General features: G+C 53.5%; 1 protein-coding gene across 2 annotated transcripts in view; it reads right to left on the reverse strand.

Moving 5' to 3' along the window:
• Positions 1–20,614, reverse strand: part of LOC142244648 (cathelicidin antimicrobial peptide-like) — an 84,997-nt gene extending 64,383 nt beyond the window's left edge. Inside the window, exons 1-4 of one of the 2 annotated variants that reach the window (XM_075316912.1) lie at positions 20,369–20,614; positions 20,038–20,139; positions 6,445–6,516; positions 3,552–3,829 (exon numbers count right to left, since the gene is read on the reverse strand). In XM_075316912.1, coding sequence (XP_075173027.1) covers positions 3,698–3,829; positions 6,445–6,516; positions 20,038–20,139; positions 20,369–20,554 — 492 coding nt within the window. In that variant the 5' untranslated portion in view covers positions 20,555–20,614 and the 3' untranslated portion in view covers positions 3,552–3,697. Of the gene's footprint in view, positions 1–3,551; positions 3,830–6,444; positions 6,517–20,037; positions 20,140–20,368 lie in introns of those variants that run through there. The other variant, XM_075316913.1, reaches the window with a different exon arrangement.
• Positions 20,615–20,843: the final 229 nt, after the last annotated feature.

A 20,843-nucleotide genomic window follows, 5' to 3' on the forward strand; every position in this document is an offset into this window, starting at 1 on the left:
TTATCATCACCTCCATCATGCTGTTATCACCACCACCATCGTCCTGTTATCATCACCTCCATCATCCTGTTATCACCACCATCGTCCTGTTATCACCACCTCCATCGTCCTGTTATCACCACCTCCATCATCCTGTTATCATCACCTCCATCATGCTGTTATCATCACCTCCATCATCCTGTTATCATCACCTCCATCATCCAGTTATCACCACCATCGTCCTGTTATCATCACCTCCATCATCCTGTTATCACCACCATCATCCTGTTATCACCACCTCCATAGTCCTGTTATCACCACCTCCATCATGCTGTTATCATCACCTCCATCATCCTGTTATCATCAGCTCCATCATCCTGTTATCATCACCTCCATCATCCTGTTATCATCACATCCATCATCCTGTTATCACCACCTCCATTGTCCTGTTATCATCACCTCCATCATCCTGTTATCACCACCTCCATCATCCTGTTATCACCACCTCCATCATCCTGTTATCATCAGCTCCATCATCCTGTTATCACCACCTCCATCATCCTGTTATCACCACCTCCATCATCCTGTTATCATCAGCTCCATCATCCTGTTATCATCACCTCCATCATCCTGTTATCATCACCTCCATCGTCCTGTTATCATCACCTCCATTGTCCTGTTATCATCACCTCCATCGTCCTGTTATCACCACCTCCATTGTCCTGTTATCATCACCTCCATCATCCTGTTATCACCTCCATCATCCTGTTATCATCACCTCCATCATCCTGTTATCATCACCTCCATCATCCTGTTATCACCACCTCCATCATCCTGTTATCATCAGCTCCATCATCCTGTTATCACCACCTCCATTGTCCTGTTATCATCACCTCCATCATCCTGTTATCATCACCTCCATCATCATGTTATCATCACCTCCATCATCCTGTTATCACCACCTCCATCATCCTGTTATCATCAGCTCCATCATCCTGTTATCACCACCTCCATTGTCCTGTTATCATCACCTCTATCATCCTGTTATCATCACCTCCATCATCCTGTTATCATCACCTCCATCATCCTGTTATCACCACCTCCATCATCCTGTTATCATCAGCTCCATCATCCTGTTATCATCACCTCCATTGTTCTGTTATCATCACCTCCATCGTCCTGTTATCACCACCTCCATTGTCCTGTTATCATCACCTCCATCATCCTGTTATCATCACCTCCATCATCCTGTTATCATCACCTCTATCATCCTGTTATCATCACCTCTATCATCCTGTTATCATCACCTCCATCATCCTGTTATCATCACCTCCATCATCCTGTTATCATCACCTCCATCGTCCTGTTATCATCAGCTCCATCATCCTGTTATCACCACCACCATCATCCTGTTATCACCACCTCCATCATCCTGTTATCACCACCTCCATCATCCTGTTATCATCACCTCCATCATCCTGTTATCATCACCTCCATCATCCTGTTATCACCACCTCCATCATCCTGTTATCATCACCTCCATCATCCTGTTATCATCACCTCCATCATCCTGTTATCACCACCTCCATCGTCCTGTTATCATCACCTCCATCATCCTGTTATCATCACCTCCATCATCCTGTTATCACCACCACCATCATCCTGTTATCACCACCTCCATCATCCTGTTATCACCACCTCCATCATCCTGTTATCACCACCACCATCATCCTGTTATCACCACCACCATCGTCCTGTTATCATCACCTCCATCGTCCTGTTATCATCACCTCCATCGTCCTGTTATCACCACCACCATCGTCCTGTTATCACCACCTCCATCGTCCTGTTATCACCACCACCATCGTCCTGTTATCATCACCTCCATCGTCCTGTTATCATCACCTCCATCGTCCTGTTATCACCACCTCCATCGTCCTGTTATCATCACCTCCATCATCCTGTTATCATCACCTCCATCATCCTGTTATCATCACCTCCATCGTCCTGTTATCATCACCTCCATCATCCTGTTATCACCACCTCCATCATCCTGTTATCACCAGCTCCATCATCCTGTTATCATCACCTCCATCATCCTGTTATCACCACCACCATCGTCCTGTTATCACCACCTCCATCGTCCTGTTATCACCACCACCATCGTCCTGTTATCATCACCTCCATCGTCCTGTTATCATCACCTCCATCGTCCTGTTATCACCACCTCCATCGTCCTGTTATCATCACCTCCATCATCCTGTTATCATCACCTCCATCATCCTGTTATCATCACCTCCATCGTCCTGTTATCATCACCTCCATCATCCTGTTATCACCACCTCCATCATCCTGTTATCACCAGCTCCATCATCCTGTTATCATCACCTCCATCATCCTGTTATCACCACCTCCATCATCCTGTTATCATCACCTCCATCATCCTGTTATCACCACCTCCATCATCCTGTTATCATCACCTCCATCATCCTGTTATCATCACCTCCATCATCCTGTTATCATCACCTCCATCATCCTGTTATCATCACCTCCATCATCCTGTTATCATCACCTCCATCATCCTGTTATCACCACCTCCATCATCCTGTTATCATCACCTCCATCATCCTGTTATCATCACCTCCATCATCCTGTTATCACCACCTCCATCATCCTGTTATCACCACCTCCATCATCCTGTTATCATTACCACCATCGTCCTGTTATCACCACCTCCATCGTCCTGTTATCATCACCTCCATCATCCTGTTATCATCACCTCCATCATCCTGTTATCATCACCTCCATCATCCTCTTATCACCACCTCCATCGTCCAGTTATCATCACCACCATCATCCTGTTATCACCACCTCCATCATCCTGTTATCACCACCTCCATCATCCTGTTATCACCACCTCCATCATCCTGTTATCACCACCTCCATCATCCTGTTATCATCACCTCCATCATCCTGTTATCACCATCTCCATCATCCTGTTATCATCACCTCCATCATCCTGTTATCATCACCACCATCATCCTGTTATCATCACCTCCATCATCCTGTTATCACCAGCTCCATCATCCTGTTATCACCACCACCATCATCCTGTTATCACCAGCTCCATCATCCTGTTATCACCACCTCCATTGTCCTGTTATCATCAGCTCCATCATCCTGTTATCACCAGCTCCATCATCCTGTTATCATCAGCTCCATCATCCTGTTATCATCACCTCCATCATCCTGTTATCACCAGCTCCATCATCCTGTTATCACCACCTCCATCATCCTGTTATCACCACCTCCATCATCCTGTTATCATCAGCTCCATCATCCTGTTATCATCACCTCCATCATCCTGTTATCACCACCTCCATCGTCCTGTTATCACCACCTCCATCATCCTGTTATCATCACCTCCATCATCCTGTTATCACCATCTCCATCATCCTGTTATCACCAGCTCCATCATCCTGTTATCCCCCCACCCATATTTGCCATCATCATTCATCCTCGTCTTCCCTTTGTCTTCATCTCTTGTAATAAAGCAAACACTGAATAGTTTCTATTTGTGCGTTTATTTGTCTTTGTATCTCTTAGTAACAATTGTCTGTTACATTGTATCTCCTCGTGTTGCATAGTAACAGGTGACTTGTCATTCCTGGGATATCAGGCACAATGTCTGGGCTGGTTCTTCAATTTGGGAAGATCTTCACACCCTGACGATCTGGGGTGCGCTCTGGTCCTTGCCCGGTCTCCCGATAAGGGTGTAGCCCCCCGTCAGTCTGGGCCGGCATGGCTTCTTCGTGCACGGCTTCCTACTGGACCTCTTCACGCGGACATCCTGGAAGGAACAGAACAGCGAAGCCCATAAGACACAGAGTGCAGCAGAGCCCACCTGTCATGATGGTCGGCCATGACGGTGCTAGTGGGCCGTGTCCATCAGTGAAGCCCCCTGAACTCCAGTCATTTCCTATCCACGTCTCCATTCCCCATCACTCATCTTGTATCAGATATTCCTATAAAGTCTCTGTTCCAGATGCTGCAGACGCTGGATCCTGCTGCTCCTGGCAGAGGCGCGTCCATTAGAGGCAGAGTAAGGCCATGTGCACACATTGAGGATTTGGTTGCGTAAATTCTGCATCATTTCTGCATCTCAACTGCTCAAACACATTTTTGCCTCTTTTTTGTGTTTTTGCCTTGTTTTTGATGTGTTTTTTTTCCTCGTTTTTGATGCATTTCCCTTGTTTTTTTGTGTTTTTTTGCCTCATTTTTCCCTTGTTCTATGAGTTTTTGCCTAGGTTTTGATGCATTTTTGTCTCTTTTTTATGTGCTTTTTGATGGGTTTCTGCTTCATATTTGATGCATTTTGCCTTGTTTTTGATGCATTTTTGATGCCTTTTTGCCTAATTTTTGTGTATTTTTGGCCTTGTTTTTTACCTTGATTTTATGCACTTTTGCCTCATTTTTTGTGTTTTCGGCGTCGTTTTTTGTTTTTGATGCGGTTTTGATGCATTTTTTATGCCTTTTTGCTTAATTTTTGTGTGTTTTTGGCCTTGTTTTTTATGCTTTTTACCTTGTTTTTTATGCCTTTTTGCCTTATTTTTGTGTGTTTTTGGCCTCGTTTTTGCTTTTGATGCATTTTTGATGCCTTTTTGCCTTACTTTTGTGTTTTTGGCCTTGTTTTTATGCATTTTTGCCTCATTTTTTGTGTGTTTTTGGCCTCGCTTTTGATGCGGTTTTGCATGTTTGTTTATTTTTATTTGAATTGACAGAGTAAAAAAACACTCCCCAAACACTGAAAGAATTGACATGCTGAAGATTATTTTGTGCACCAAATCTGCAAGGGTGTGCGCTACACTTCAGGTTCCTCTTTGACTTTCCTGTCATCAGGATTTGCTTACAGATTTGTGACAAAACTGAACAAAAAAACTGCACAAAAAAGCTGCACAAAAAACCTGCCCACAGCCTTAATCATTGTCCTTCTCCAGCCCAGTGCCGGAGAAGTGCAGCGTTAGTGTGTGATCGACCAGATCCCATCCATGTTTTACTGCAGCTCGCACACTATTGGACAGAATTGGTTTTCAGGCTTTTTTTAAAGATTTTTTTTAGATAAAAACTACAATAATTGAGGATGGACCCTGGAGATAATGAGTTTGAACTGATAATGGATCTTGTTTCCGCCGATACTCCAGAAATATCAGTCACCTTACACCAATTTGTCGCACAGAAGGAGTAACGTCACCCATAGAGCCCCTGTCACTGTCATCCAGCCAGATCAGGTCTCCGCTTTGCACTGATGAGGAGCAAACATCAAAAAACACGTGTCTGCACATGGAGTTTCTTAGACCTCTTCTCCTAAATCATGTGGCAAGGCTCCTTCATCTTGTAATTTTCCTACATCCAATAGGTGGCGCTAGAGATTCTGTCCTTTCTGCACATCTACAGTCCCGGAGGAGCATTTCAGGGCCTATAAGCCGACCTATGACAGCTTGGTGATCCACCCATAGAGGAATATTCCCCTTTAGGCTATGTGCGCACGTCGCGTAAAAACATGCAGTTACGCTGCGCTTTGTAGCGCAGCGTAACTGCATGCGTCCTGCGTCCCCTGCACAGTCTATGGAGACTGTGCAGGGGCCGTGCGCACGTGGCGTTTAAGAGCGCAGCGCTTCGGCTACTGCCGAAGCGCTGCGCAAAAAGAAGTGACATGTCACTTCTTTCCTGCGCTTTGCCGGCAGCTCCTGCACTGTCTATGGCAGGAGCTGCAGGCAGAGCGCATGGAATCGGCGCTCACTACGGACATTTCTGCAGCGATCTAAAGCGCACATGTGCTCTTCAGATCGCTGCAGAAATTTCTGCAGGGCTTGTACGCAACGTGCGCACATAGCCTTAGACCCCCAGAATGATGAAACCTGACATAGAGAAGAATGATGAGGTATAGGGGAGACCGACAAGCTATGTGCGCACGTTGCGTACAGTTCACTGCAGAAATTTCTGCAGCGATCTGAAGAGCACATGTGCGCTTTAAATCGCTGTAGAAATGTCCGTAGTGAAGCCGATTCCATGCGCTCTGCCTGCAGCTCCTCCCATAGACAGAGCAGGAGCTGCCGGCAAAGCGCATGGAAGAAGTGACATGTCACTTTTACGCAGCGCTTCGGCAGTAGCCGAAGCGCTGCGCTCTAAAACGCCATGTGCGCACGGCCCCTGCACAATCTCCATAGACTGTGCAGGGGACGCAGGACGCATGCAGTTACGCTGCGCTACAAAGCGCAGCGTAACTGCATGTATTTACGCAACGTGCTCACATAGCAGAAGAGGAAGAGATAAAAGCGAAGGCGAAGCAGCAAAGTGTCTCCTGCTCCGTCCTCTGAGGAGCACGGTGCGGGAATCCACAGCAATGGGGCATCTGGAAACAGCAAAAAGTGCAGGAAAACATTGCAGGGCTCTGCCTCTTCATACCTGCGCCCGACTTATACACATTGCGTCCTCCGCGTCCTCGTCGCCCAGATCCACAGCACAAATCTTCACATCCTGCAACACAGAGAAAAGTCATCTGCCAAGAAGACTCCTCAGGAGCCCAAAGCTCACAACTTAAAGGGAAGAAACTGCCCCCATTTTGAGATTTAGTTAGATAGTAGATATTAATGTGGGCACATAGGTGGCATAGAGGCGACATTAGCCATTCTTGTGTGGCTCCAGGATGATTGGCCAAAATCCTCTTTTATATCCTCTATCTTCCAGGCTATGGGGCATGTGCTGCCTCCAGTCTTCATTATACAGGATTCCTCCTCACCTTCTCTTCTCTGGTGACCCTGTGATGTCAGGTGCGTGGCCGAAAATCTGCACTTGCACATTCTGCCTGCCATCCCTCCCTGCACTGTGAAACCGCAGTGACTCCCCGGTGCCTGCACATTCTGCCTGCCATCCCTCCCTGCACTGTGAAGCCGCAGTGACTCCCCGGTGCCTGCACATTCTGCCTGCCATCCCTCCCTGCACTGTGAAGCCGCAGTGACTCCCCGGTGCCTGCACATTCTGCCTGCCGTCCCTCCCTGCACTGTGAAACCGCAGTGACTCCCCGGTGCCTGCACATTCTGCCTGCCGTCCCTCCCTGCACTGTGAAGCCGCAGTGACTCCCCGGTGCCTGCACATTCTGCCTGCCATCCCTCCCTGCACTGTGAAGCCGCAGTAACTCCCTGGTGCCTGCACATTCTGCCTGCCGTCCCTCCCTGCACTGTGAAGCCGCAGTGACTCCCCGGTGCCTGCACATTCTGCCTGCCGTCCCTCCCTGCACTGTGAAGCCGCAGTGACTCCCCGGTGCCTGCACATTGTGCCTGCCGTCCCTCCCTGCACTGTGAAGCCGCAGTGACTCCCTGGTGCCTGCACATTCTGCCTGCCGTCCCTCCCTGCACTGTGAAGCCGCAGTGACTCTCCAGTGCCTGCACATTCTGCCTGCCATCCCTCCCTGCACTGTGAAACTGCAGTGACTCCCCGGTGCCTGCACATTCTGCCTGCCATCCCTCCCTGCACTGTGAAGCCGCAGTAACTCCCTGGTGCCTGCACAGTCTGCCTGCCGTCCCTCCCTGCACTGTGAAGCCGCAGTGACTCCCCGGTGCCTGCACATTGTGCCTGCCGTCCCTCCCTGCACTGTGAAGCCGCAGTGACTCCCTGGTGCCTGCACATTCTGCCTGCCGTCCCTCCCTGCACTGTGAAGCCGCAGTGACTCTCCAGTGCCTGCACATTCTGCCTGCCATCCCTCCCTGCACTGTGAAACTGCAGTGACTTCCCGGTGCCTGCACATTCTGCCTGCCGTCCCTCCCTGCACTGTGAAACCGCAGTGACTCCCCGGTGCCTGCACATTCTGCCTGCCGTCCCTCCCTGCACTGTGAAGCCGCAGTGACTCTCCAGTGCCTGCACATTCTGCCTGCCATCCCTCCCTGCACTGTGAAACCGCAGTGACTCCCCGGTGCCTGCACATTCTGCCTGCCGTCCCTCTCTGCACTGTGAAGGCGCAGTGACTCCCCGATGCCTGCACATTCTGCCTGCCATCCCTCCCTGCACTGTGAAGCCACAGTGACTCCCCGGTGCCTGCACATTCTGCCTGCCATCCCTCCCTGCACTGTGAAGGCGCAGTGACTCCCCGGTGCCTGCACATTCTGCCTGCCGTCCCTCCCTGCACTGTGAAGCAGCAGTGACTCCCCGGTGCCTGCACATTCTGCCTGCCGTCCCTTCCTGCACTGTGAAGCAGCAGTGACTCCCCGGTGCCTGCACATTCTGCCTGCCGTCCCTTCCTGCACTGTGAAGCAGCAGTGACTCCCCGGTGCCTGCGCATTCTGCCTGCCATCCCTCCCTGCACTGTGAAGCCGCAGTGACTCCCCGGTGCCTGCACATTCTGCCTGCCGTCCCTCCCTACACTGTGAAGCAGCAGTGACTCCCTGGTGCCTGCACATTCTGCCTGCCGTCCCTCTATGCACTGTGAAGCTGCAGTGACTTTCCGGTGCCTGCACATTCTGCCTGCCATCCCTCCCTGCACTGTGAAGCAGCAGTGACTCCCTGGTGCCTGCACATTCTGCCTGCCATCCCTCCCTGCACTGTGAAGCCGCAGTGACTCTCCAGTGCCTGCACATTCTGCCTGCCATCCCTCCCTGCACTGTGAAACTGCAGTGACTCCCCGGTGCCTGCACATTCTGCCTGCCGTCCCTCCCTGCACTGTGAAACCGCAGTGACTCCCCGGTGCCTGCACATTCTGCCTGCCGTCCCTCCCTGCACTGTGAAGCCGCAGTGACTCTCCAGTGCCTGCACATTCTGCCTGCCATCCCTCCCTGCACTGTGAAACCGCAGTGACTCCCCGGTGCCTGCACATTCTGCCTGCCGTCCCTCTCTGCACTGTGAAGGCGCAGTGACTCCCCGATGCCTGCACATTCTGCCTGCCATCCCTCCCTGCACTGTGAAGCCACAGTGACTCCCCGGTGCCTGCACATTCTGCCTGCCATCCCTCCCTGCACTGTGAAGGCGCAGTGACTCCCCGGTGCCTGCACATTCTGCCTGCCATCCCTCCCTGCACTGTGAAGCAGCAGTGACTCCCCGGTGCCTGTACATTCTGCCTGCCGTCCCTTCCTGCACTGTGAAGCAGCAGTGACTCCCCGGTGCCTGCACATTCTGCCTGCCGTCCCTTCCTGCACTGTGAAGCAGCAGTGACTCCCCGGTGCCTGCGCATTCTGCCTGCCATCCCTCCCTGCACTGTGAAGCCGCAGTGACTCCCCGGTGCCTGCACATTCTGCCTGCCGTCCCTCCCTCCACTGTGAAGCCGCAGTGACTCCCCGGTGCCTGCGCATTCTGCCTGCCGTCCCTCCCTGCACTGTGAAGCAGCAGTGACTCCCCGGTGCCTGCACATTCTGCCTGCCGTCCCTCCCTACACTGTGAAGCAGCAGTGACTCCCTGGTGCCTGCACATTCTGCCTGCCGTCCCTCTATGCACTGTGAAGCTGCAGTGACTTTCCGGTGCCTGCACATTCTGCCTGCCATCCCTCCCTGCACTGTGAAGCTGTAGTGACTCCCTGGTGCCTGCACATTCTGCCTGCCGTCCCTCCCTGCACTGTGAAGCTGTAGTGACTCCCTGGTGCCTGCACATTCTGCCTGCCATCCCTCCCTGCACTGTGAAGGCGCAGTGACTCCCTGGTGCCTGCATATTCTGCCTGCCGTCCCCCCTGCACTGTGAAGCTGCAGTGACTCCCTGGTGCCTGCACATTCTGTCTGCCATCCCTCTCTGCACTGTGAAGCAGCAGTGACTCCCCGGTGCCTGCACATTCTGCCTGCCATCCCTCCCTGCACTGTGAAGGCGCAGTGACTCCCTGGTGCCTGCACATTCTGCCTGCCGTCCCTCCCTGCACTGTGAAGCTGTAGTGACTCCCTGGTGCCTGCACATTCTGCCTGCCGTCCCTCCCTGCACTGTGAAGCTGTAGTGACTCCCTGGTGCCTGCACATTCTGCCTGCCATCCCTCCCTGCACTGTGAAGGCGCAGTGACTCCCTGGTGCCTGCACATTCTGTCTGCCATCCCTCTCTGCACTGTGAAGCAGCAGTGACTCCCTGGTGCCTGCACATTCTGCCTGCCATCCCTCTCTGCACTGTGAAGCAGCAGTGACTCCCTGGTGCCTGCACATTCTGCCTGCCGTCCCTCTCTGCACTGTGAAGCTGTAGTGACTCCCTGGTGCCTGCACATTCTGTCTGCCATCCCTCTCTGCACTGTGAAGCTGTAGTGACTCCCTGGTGCCTGCACATTCTGCCTGCCGTCCCTCTCTGCACTGTGAAGCAGCAGTGACTCCCTGGTGCCTGCACATTCTGCCTGCCGTCCCTCTCTGCACTGTGAAGCTGTAGTGACTCCCTGGTGCCTGCTAGTGATGAGCGAGCATGCTTGTCACTACTCGGTACTCGCACGAGTATCGCTGTACTCGGGCTGCTCGGCGGGGACCGAGTAATCTCGCGATACTCGTGCTGTACTCGTGGTCTTCATCCCTGCATGTTGGCGCTCTTTTGAGAGCCAGCCCTCATGCAGGGATTGGCTGGCAGACCACTGCAATGCCACAGCCCTGTTAGTTGTGGAATTGCAGTGATTGGCCGGCCTGCACAGCGTGACCGAGCCTTTATATCGGCCGGCGCGCTGTGCTCTGCTCACAGCTATCCAGACAGTCAGTGCAGGGAGAGTGTCGCTGCTTCAGGGAAAGCTTTGCGGCCCTTTATAGCTTTTTCAGTTGCAGGGCTGCAAACAGTGTGACCAAAAGTCCTTCTCAGGACTATTCTAGTTGTATACAGGCAGGCAGGGTATAGCCAGGTCGGCGTACAGTAGCAGAGTCCTTCTCAGGACTATTGTTGCTATATACAGGCAGGGTATAGCCAGGTCGGAATACAGGCTAGTGACCAGAAGAGTCCTTGTCAGGACTATTGTACCAGTATACAGGCAGGCAGGCAGGCAGGCAGGCAGGGTAGTGGTGACCGTATACCAGCCTTCATCATATCTGGGGCTGGTGTACACAGTGTAAAACAGTCCAGATAGTGTCTGACTTGTCTGTAATTGTCGCTCCCCAAAAAAACCTGTTAGGTTCTTATTGCGTCCGTGCTTGGTTTTTAAAACCGCACGTGTGTGCCTGTTGGTGGCAGCGTACAGGTGCACTTGTGTGCAATTTCCACAAACTTTGATATAACGCACAAGTAGTGAATATACACGTCAGCAGTGCACAGCATTGCAAAATGCGCAAGGGCATTGGCAAGGAACAAGGAAGTGGACGTGATGGTGGTGCAGGCAGAGGCCGAGGTAGTGGGCAAGCTCTAATTTCGCCACAACAAAGGGCCACATCTAGTCGCTCGCACGTCCTGTCCCAAATTCTTGGGGACCGCAGCAGTACACCGCTCTTGAACCAAGACCAGTGTCAACAGGTTGTTAGTTGGATAGCGGATAATGCTTCCAGTCAGATTGGCACCACCACAAACACTCTGTCTTCCACACGGTCAAGTGTCAGTAGCCGTGATACTGCACCGCACATTTCTGAACCTGATCCTCCTTCCTACCACCAGGCTGAGTACACGTCCTCCTCGGACATTACTGATCCCACACTTGGACACTCGGAAGAGCTGTTCACGTTTCCATTCACACATTCTGGCCTCTCGCCAGCTCATATTGAAGTGGGTCATGAGGAGATCGTCTGTACAGATGGCCAAATATTTGAGCAGCCACGTTCTCACGAAGTTGGCAACGTGTCCCAACAAGTGGTGGACGATGATGAGACACAATTGTCAGGAAGTCAGGAGGAGGAGCAGGGTGCGGAAGAGGAAGACGACGTGGTGGATGATCCAGTAACTGACCCAACCTGGCAGGAGGATATGCAGAGCGAGGACAGCAGTGCACAGGGGGAGAGAGGCGTAGCATCACAACAGGCAGTAAGAAGCAGGGTGGTGGCCCCAGGCAGAAGTCAGGCAACCGTTCCCCGGAACAACACAACGACACAAGGTGCCTGTACAAATGTTAGGTCTTCCCGAGTCTGGCAGTTTTTTAAGTTGGATCCAGATGATTCAAAAAAGGCCATTTGCAACACCTGCCGTGCCAGCATCAGCAGGGGTACCAAAACTAGCAGCCTGACCACCACCAGCATGATCAGGCACATGTCAGCCAAGCACCCGACTTTGTGGGAAGTACAACAGAGTCGAGGAGCAGTGCTTGCTGATGTCACTGCTACGTCTTCGCTGGTTGTGCATGCGAGCCAATCCCCTGTCCATGCTGCCCGAGAACAAGCCTCCTCCACTCCTGCACCTGCAGTTGCCTACGCAGAAAGAACACCATCATCAATCACGTCCTTGTCCCAGCGCAGCGTTCAGTTATCCATTCAGCAAACCTTTGAACGCAAGCGCAAATACACTGCCAACACCCCACATGCCACAGTTCTAAATGCTAACATTTCGCGACTGCTTGCGCTGGAAATGTTGCCTTTTAGGCTGGTGGAGACAGAAGCATTCCGTGACCTGATGGCGGCAGCTGTCCCACGTTACTCGGTCCCCAGCCGCCACTATTTCTCCCGGTGTGCCGTCCCCGCGTTGCATAACCACGTGTCACAAAACATCACACGTGCCCTGAACAACGCTGTTTCACCCAAGGTCCACCTAACCACAGACACGTGGACAAGTGCTTGTGGGCAAGGCCGCTACATCTCGTTGACAGCACACTGGGTTAATATTGTGGAAGCTGGGACCCAGTCTGAGCGAGGGACGGAACACGTCCTTCCCACACCAAGGTTTGCAGGCCCTACCTCAGTCAGTGTTTCACCCACACTCTACAGCTCCGGAATGTCATGCTCTTCAGCCTCCTCCTCCTGCGCATCCTCATCCACTGTACCCTCCACACCAGTCACAAGCTGGAAGCACTGCAGCACTGCCTCGGCGAAGCGGCAACAGGCTGTGCTGAAGCTAATCTGCATAGGTGACAAACCCCACAATGCAGAAGAGCTGTGGACAGCTCTGAAACAGCAGGCAGATCACTGGCTCACAACTCTGAACCTAAAGCCAGGAAAGGTCGTGTGTGACAATGGCCGGAACCTGGTGGCGGCTTTGAGGCGAGGCCAGCTGACACATGTTCCATGCGTGGCCCATGTGCTCAACCTCGTGGTTCAGCGGTTTCTAAAGTCATACCCAGAGCTGTCTGATCTTCTGGTAAAAGTTCGCCGCCTGTCTGCACATTTTCGAAAGTCACCTACTGCTTCAGCCGGCCTTGCCGGCTTTCAGCGCCGTTTGCATCTTCCGGCTCACAGACTGGTGTGTGATGTCCCCACGCGTTGGAATTCAACTCTGCACATGTTGGTCAGGATATGTGAGCAGAAGAGGGCAGTTGTTGAGTACCTGCATCACCTAAGCCGTCGGGAAATGGGTCAAACTCCACACATAACACCTGAGGAGTGGAGATGGATGTCAGACCTATGTACCATCCTCCAAAACTTTGAGGACTCCACCAAGATGGTGAGTGGTGATGACGCCATTATTAGCGTCACCATACCGCTACTCTGCCTTCTAAAACGGTCTCTGCTGAAAAACAAACATGATGCATTGCAGGCGGAGCGCGATGAGTTGCAGCAAGAAACAGTAGTGGGTGTGGGTGATAACACACAGCCCAGCCTCGTCTCATCACAACGTGCAGTGGAGGACTATGACGAGGAGGAGGATGAAGACATGGAGCAACTCTCCGGCCAAATTGAGGATATGACATGCACACCAGTCATATCCTCGGTTCAGCGTGGCTGGCCAGAGGACAGGGTAGATGAGGAGGAGGAGGAGGAGGAGGAGGACAGCATGTTCAGTCATCTTGTTGGTCAGGCTACTGAAGTCCTGGCTGTTAAGAGTCTGGCGCACATGGCTGACTTTATGGTAAGCTGCCTGTCTCGTGACCCTCGCGTTAAGAACATCTTGGCCGACAATCATTACTGGTTGGTAACACTGTTAGACCCACGCTACAAGGAGAACTTTTTGTCTCTTATTCCCGTGGAGGAGAGGTCAACCAAAATGCAGCAGTTCCGGAAGGCCATAGTCACGGAAGTAGGCAAAGCATTCCCCTCACAAAACGCTAGCGGCATAGGTCAGGAATCAGTGGACAACCGAGGCGTACAGCCGAGAGAGGCACAAGTCCAATCCGCCAGAGGTAGGGGAACAGTCTTTAAGATGTGGGACAGTTTTCTCAGCCCCTCACGTACCACAGCCCCTGAGGTGAGGGGTAGTGACACAAGAAATCCTAAGTTTGCCCAGATGCTGAAGGAGTACCTTGCAGATCGAACAACTGTACTCCGACATTCCTCTGTGCCTTACAATTATTGGGTATCCAAGCTGGACACGTGGCATGAATTGGCTCTCTACGCCTTGGAAGTCCTGGCCTGCCCTGCCGCTAGCGTTTTGTCAGAGCGTGTTTTTAGTGCCGCAGGTGGAATCATTACAGATAAACGCACCCGCCTGTCAACTGAAAATGCTGACAGGCTGACTCTGATCAAGATGAACAAGGGTTGGATTGGGCCAGACTTCACCACACCACCAGCAAATGAGAGCGGAATTTAAAGTTTGCCATGTACCTCCACTCACCCATGGGTACACACTTCTGGACTTTGGATAATCGCTGGACTGCTCCTCCTTCTCCTCATGCGCCACCATGATGATGACCGTTACAAATTGCAATACTTAGGCCTTTGTTTCAGGTATACCCCCAGTGGTAAATTTTTTCGCCCATTCTTTGCAGAATGGACATTACAACGACAGGAGACCCGCTCCTTTGCAATGGGAACAATGTTTTGAGGCCCTCATGCACGTCTCTATCCAGGGACAACGTGGAGCCTCCCAATTTTTGGCTGCCCTGCCTAAGGGCTATACTATAATACACCCACTTCCTTACAATGGACACTTAATGTTTTGAGGCCCTCATGCACGTCTCTATCCAGGGACAATGTGGAGCCTCCCAATTTTTGGCTGCCCTGGCAAAGGGCTATACTGAAATAGACCCACTTCCTTACAATGGGCACTTCAGGTTTAAAGGCCCTCATGCACGTCTCTACCCAGGGACAACGTGGAGCCTCCCAATTTTTGGCTGCCCTGGCAAAGGGCTATACTACAATAGACCCACTTCCTTACAATGGGCACTTCAGGTTTACAGGCCCTCATGCACGTCTCTATGCAGGGGCATTGGTGAACCTCACAATTTTGGACTGCCCTGGCAAAGGAAAATACTACAAAGACTCACTTCCTCAAAATGGGCACATTAGACTCAAGAGGCCTTCATGTACGTCTCTTCTCAGGGACATCGGAGTGCCACACAATGTTTTCACGTAAAATCTTTCATGTATTAATCTCAAAAAGTAACATACACCAGCTCTATCTCACTATTGGGTATGTGCCCTTAACATTTCCGCCATGAAAAATCATTATGGGGTCATTTTGGAAGGTTTTCTGGTGAGTCCGTAAAAATGGCGTAAAACGCGGACAAAATTGTTCACAGCTGTGACTTTTCAGTGATAAATGCTTCAAGGGGTCTTCCCCATGCTGTTGCCATGTCATTTGAGCACTCTTCTGAGACTTTTGTGCCATTTTTAGGGTTTCTCCATGCTGCCGGGGGGTCATTTCACAAAAATACTCGGGTCTCCCATAGGATAACATTGGGCTCGTTGCTCGGCCCGAGTACACGAGTATCTTGGGAGGCTCGGCCCGAGCTTCGAGCACCCGAGCTTTTTAGTACTCGCTCATCACTAGTGCCTGCACATTCTGCCTGCCATCCCTCTCTGCACTGTGAAGCAGCAGTGATTCCCCGGTGCCTGCACATTCTGCCTGCCGTCCCCCCTGCACTGTGAAGCTGCAGTGACTCCCTGGTGCCTGCACATTCTGCCTGCCGTCCCCCCTGCACTGTGAAGCTGCAGTGACTCCCCGGTGCCTGCGAACAGCAAGATTGAAACAATACTTTTTCAAAACGCTTCAAAAGCTCTTCAGGAAGAAAAAAACTAGTCCAAGAACTGCTTAAGAAGTTTCGAGAAAAAGTTGAAACTCTCACAAAACCCTGCTTTCTCCATGCAGCCATGGATCCTGTCTATGTGCATCCTTTGTGCGCTTTTTGCCTCCTTCCCTCTAGTTGTTTTGTCCTTTATCCTGAGCATGGAGTCGGTGCGTGACCACTGTTGTTCTCCATTAGAGAATCTCATTTACAGTATTGCTCATTCAGATGTCTAATTTTCTCCACGCACGAGAAAAACGTAAAGATTTTTCGGACCTCGCTGTGATCAGAGCGTGGCCGAGAGTCATCGGATTTTCTCGTATGTGGAGAAAAAAAAAATAGTTTCTCCACCTTCTCCTTTCTGACAGTCCGGGAAAATCGGACGGCGCTCGGATGTCACGGACCTGCAATGACGGTTTAGACAATCTGACAAAAATCAGACACATCCCCATGAAAAATGATGGACCTGTGAATGTTTCCTCAGATGATCACAGTGTGAACACGGCGGAGACACTCACACACCGGAGACACTCACACACCGGAGACACTCGCACGCCGGAGGCACTCGCACACCGGAGACACTCGCACACCGGAGACACTCGCACACCGGAGACACTCGCACACCAGAGACACTCGCACACCGGAGACACTCGCACACCGGAGACACTCGGACACCGGAGACACTCGCACACCGGAGACACTCGCATACCGGAGACACTCGGACACCGGAGACACTCGCACACCGGAGACGCTTGCACACCAGAGACACTCACACACCGGAGACGCTCACACACCGGAGACGCTCGCACACCAGAGACGCTTGCACACCGGAGGCACTCGCACACCGGAGTCGCTCGCACACCGGAGGCACTCGCACACCGGAGGCACTCGCACACCGGAGACACTCGCACACCGGAGACACTCGGACACCGGAGACACTCGGACACCGGAGACACTCGCACACCGGAGACACTCGCACACCGGAGACACTCGCATACCGGAGACACTCGGACACCGGAGACACTCGCACACCGGAGGCACTCGCACACCGGAGGCACTCGCACACCGGAGACGCTCGCACACCGGAGGCACTCGCACACCGGAGGCACTCGCACACCGGAGACACTCGCACACCGGAGACACTCGCATACCGGAGACACTCGGACACCGGAGACACTCGCACACCGGAGGCACTCGCACACCGGAGGCACTCGCACACCGGAGACGCTCGCACACCGGAGGCACTCGCACACCGGAGGCACTCGCACACCGGAGGCACTCGCACACCGGAGACACTCGCACACCGGAGGCACTCGCACACCGGAGACACTCGCACACCGGAGGCACTCGCACACCGGAGACACTCGCACACCGGAGACGCTCGCACACCGGAGGCACTCGCACACCGGAGACACTCGCACACCGGAGACGCTCGCACACCGGAGACACTCGCACACCGGAGACACTCACACAGCGGAGGCACTCACACACCGGAGGCACTCGCACACCGGAGGCACTCGCACACTGGAGACACTCACACACCGGAGGCACTCGCACACCGGAGACGCTCGCACACCAAAGACGCTTGCACACCGGAGGCACTCGCACGCCGGAGACACTCGCACACCGGAGACGCTCACACACCAGAGACGCTCACACACCAGAGGCACTCGCACACCGGAGGCACTTGCACACTGGAGACACTCACACACCGGAGGCACTCGCACACCGGAGACGCTCGTACACCAGAGACGCTTGCACACCGGAGGCACTCGCACACCGGAGACACTCGCACACTGGAGACGCTCACACACCAGAGACGCTTGCACACCGGAGGCACTCGCACACCGGAGACGCTCGCACACCAGAGACGCTTGCACACCGGAGGCACTCGCACACCGGAGACACTCACACACCAGAGACGCTCGCACACCAGAGACGCTTGCACACCGGAGGCACTCGCACACCAGAGACGCTCGCACACCAGAGACGCTCGCACACCAGAGACACTCACACACCGGAGACACTCACACACCGGAGACACTCACACACCGGAGACACTCACACACCGGAGACACTCACACACCGGACACGCTCGCACACCGGAGACGCTCGCACACCGGAGACGCTCGCACACCGGAGACGCTCACACACCAGAGACGCTTGCACACCGGAGACACTCGCACACCAGAGACGCTCGCACACCAGAGACGCTCGCACACCAGAGACGCTCGCACACCGGAGACGTTCGCACACCGGAGACGCTCACACACCGGAGACGCTCGCACACCAGAGACGCTCGCACACCAGAGACGCTCGCACACCAGAGACGCTCGCACACCGGAGACGCTGGCACACCGGAGACGCTGGCACACCGGAGACGCTGGCACACTGGAGACGCTGGCACACCGGAGACGCTCACACACCAGAGACGCTCACACACCAGAGACGCTCACACACCGGAGACACTCACACACCGGAGACGCTCACACACCAGAGACGCTCACACACCGGAGACGCTCACACACCAGAGACGCTCACACACCAAAGACGCTCACACACCAGAGACGCTCACACACCAGAGACGCTGGCACACCAGAGATGCTCACACACCAGAGACGCTCGCACACCGGAGAAACTCACACACCGGAGACGCTCGCACACCGGAGACACTCGCACACCAGAGACGCTCACACACCAGAGACACTTACACATGAGAGACGCTCGCACACCAGAGACGCTCGCACACCGGAGACACTCACACACCAGAGACGCTCACACACCAGAGACACTTACACATGAGAGACGCTCACACACCAGAGACGCTCACACACCAGAGACGCTGGCACACCAGAGACGCTCGCACACCGGAGACACTCACACACCAGAGACGCTCACACACCAGAGACACTTACACATGAGAGACGCTCGCACACCAGAGACGCTCACACACCAGAGACACTTACACACGAGAGACGCTCGCACACCGGAGACACTCGCACACCGGAGACACTCGCACACCAGAGACGCTCACACACCGGAGACACTCGCACACCGGAGACGCTCACACACCAGAGACACTTACACATGAGAGACGCTCGCACACCGGAGACGCTCGCACACCGGAGACGCTCGCACACCGGAGACACTCGCACACCAGAGACACTCGCACACCAGAGACACTTACACACCGGAGACGCTCGCACACCGGAGACGCTCACACACCGGAGACACTCACACTCCGGAGACGCTCGCACACCAGAGACAGTCGCACACCAGAGACACTTACACACCGGAGACGCTCGCACACCGGAGACGCTCACACACCGGAGACGCTCGCACACCGGAGACACTCGCACACCAGAGACGCTCACACACCGGAGACACTCGCACACCGGAGACGCTCGCACACCGGAGACACTCGCACACCGGAGACGCTCACACACCAGAGACACTTACACATGAGAGACGCTCGCACACCGGAGACGCTCGCACACCGGAGACGCTCGCACACCGGAGACGCTCGCACACCGGAGACGCTCCCACACCGGAGACGCTCGCACACCGGAGACGCTCGCACACCGGAGACGCTCGCACACCGGAGACGCTCGCACACCGGAGACACTCACACACCGGAGACACTCACACACCGGAGACACTCACACACCGGAGGCACTCGCACACCGGAGACACTCACACACCGGAGACACTTGCACACCGGAGACACTCACACACCGGAGACGCTCACACACCGGAGACACTCGCACACCGGAGACGCTCGCACACCGGAGACACTCGCACACCGGAGACGCTCACACACCAGAGACACTTACACATGAGAGACGCTCGCACACCGGAGACGCTCGCACACCGGAGACGCTCGCACACCGGAGACGCTCGCACACCGGAGACGCTCCCACACCGGAGACGCTCGCACACCGGAGACGCTCGCACACCGGAGACGCTCGCACACCGGAGACGCTCGCACACCGGAGACGCGCGCACACCGGACGTCTGAATGAGACCCAATGTGTTTTCTCGGTGTTTCTGTTACTCACTCCGTCCGGCTTGAAATCACACTGCGATAGATCCGGGTTCTCAGATTTCAGGCACACCGTCTCTTTAATCAGGAAAGTTTTCCTCTCTGGGCTTTCATCCTCCTGTTAAAAACAAAGAAAAAAGAAACTAAAATTCTATTAGTTTAAAAATATAAATTGCCCTCCACTCACATACGAAGCTGCAGCGACAATTCCTTCGGTTCCACATCCGGGGCTCAGCTGTCACAAACCCCCGCAGGATCTTGCAGCTTTGGCTGTGGACGGAGCATTATATGCAAATATCTAATGAATATAATCCATTTTGGGTAATTCTCTATAATCAGTGCTTTACCTCCGGGGGAGCAGTGTGGATCAGGTCCAGGGATTTGTATAAGTATGTGACCCCTTCCTTCTGGTTGTAGCGGTCGGTGATGGCTCTTATAGATCCTCCATCTTTGATCCTGGGCTCCGCAGCGTCAGAGAGACAGACGTGTAATGTGATAACAGAGAGCAGCAGAGACGGCCTCCAGCTCCTCATCTTCAGGCCTGGGGCAGAGGCAATGTCCGCTCTCCGCTCTGCTCCTCTCTTTATTGTGTTTCTAGTTCCTCATATTCCTCGGTGATGACCGGGTCTCGCTGACTCATAAGTGATAATTTTCCTAAATTTCACCACAGAATTACGTTCTGTATCAAAACCATGAAAGTGAAGAGCAACAATGTAGCAATACAATACACAATATCAGCCATCCCTGCGTCTTCTTGCTTTGGGGTCCTTCACTTTTCCAGACTCGGCACCTCCCCTTGTAGGGCCTGGAGGTGAGGAGGAT

This window comes from Anomaloglossus baeobatrachus, chromosome 6 (genome assembly GCF_048569485.1).
Source record: "Anomaloglossus baeobatrachus isolate aAnoBae1 chromosome 6, aAnoBae1.hap1, whole genome shotgun sequence".
Taxonomy (NCBI): domain Eukaryota; kingdom Metazoa; phylum Chordata; class Amphibia; order Anura; family Aromobatidae; genus Anomaloglossus; species Anomaloglossus baeobatrachus.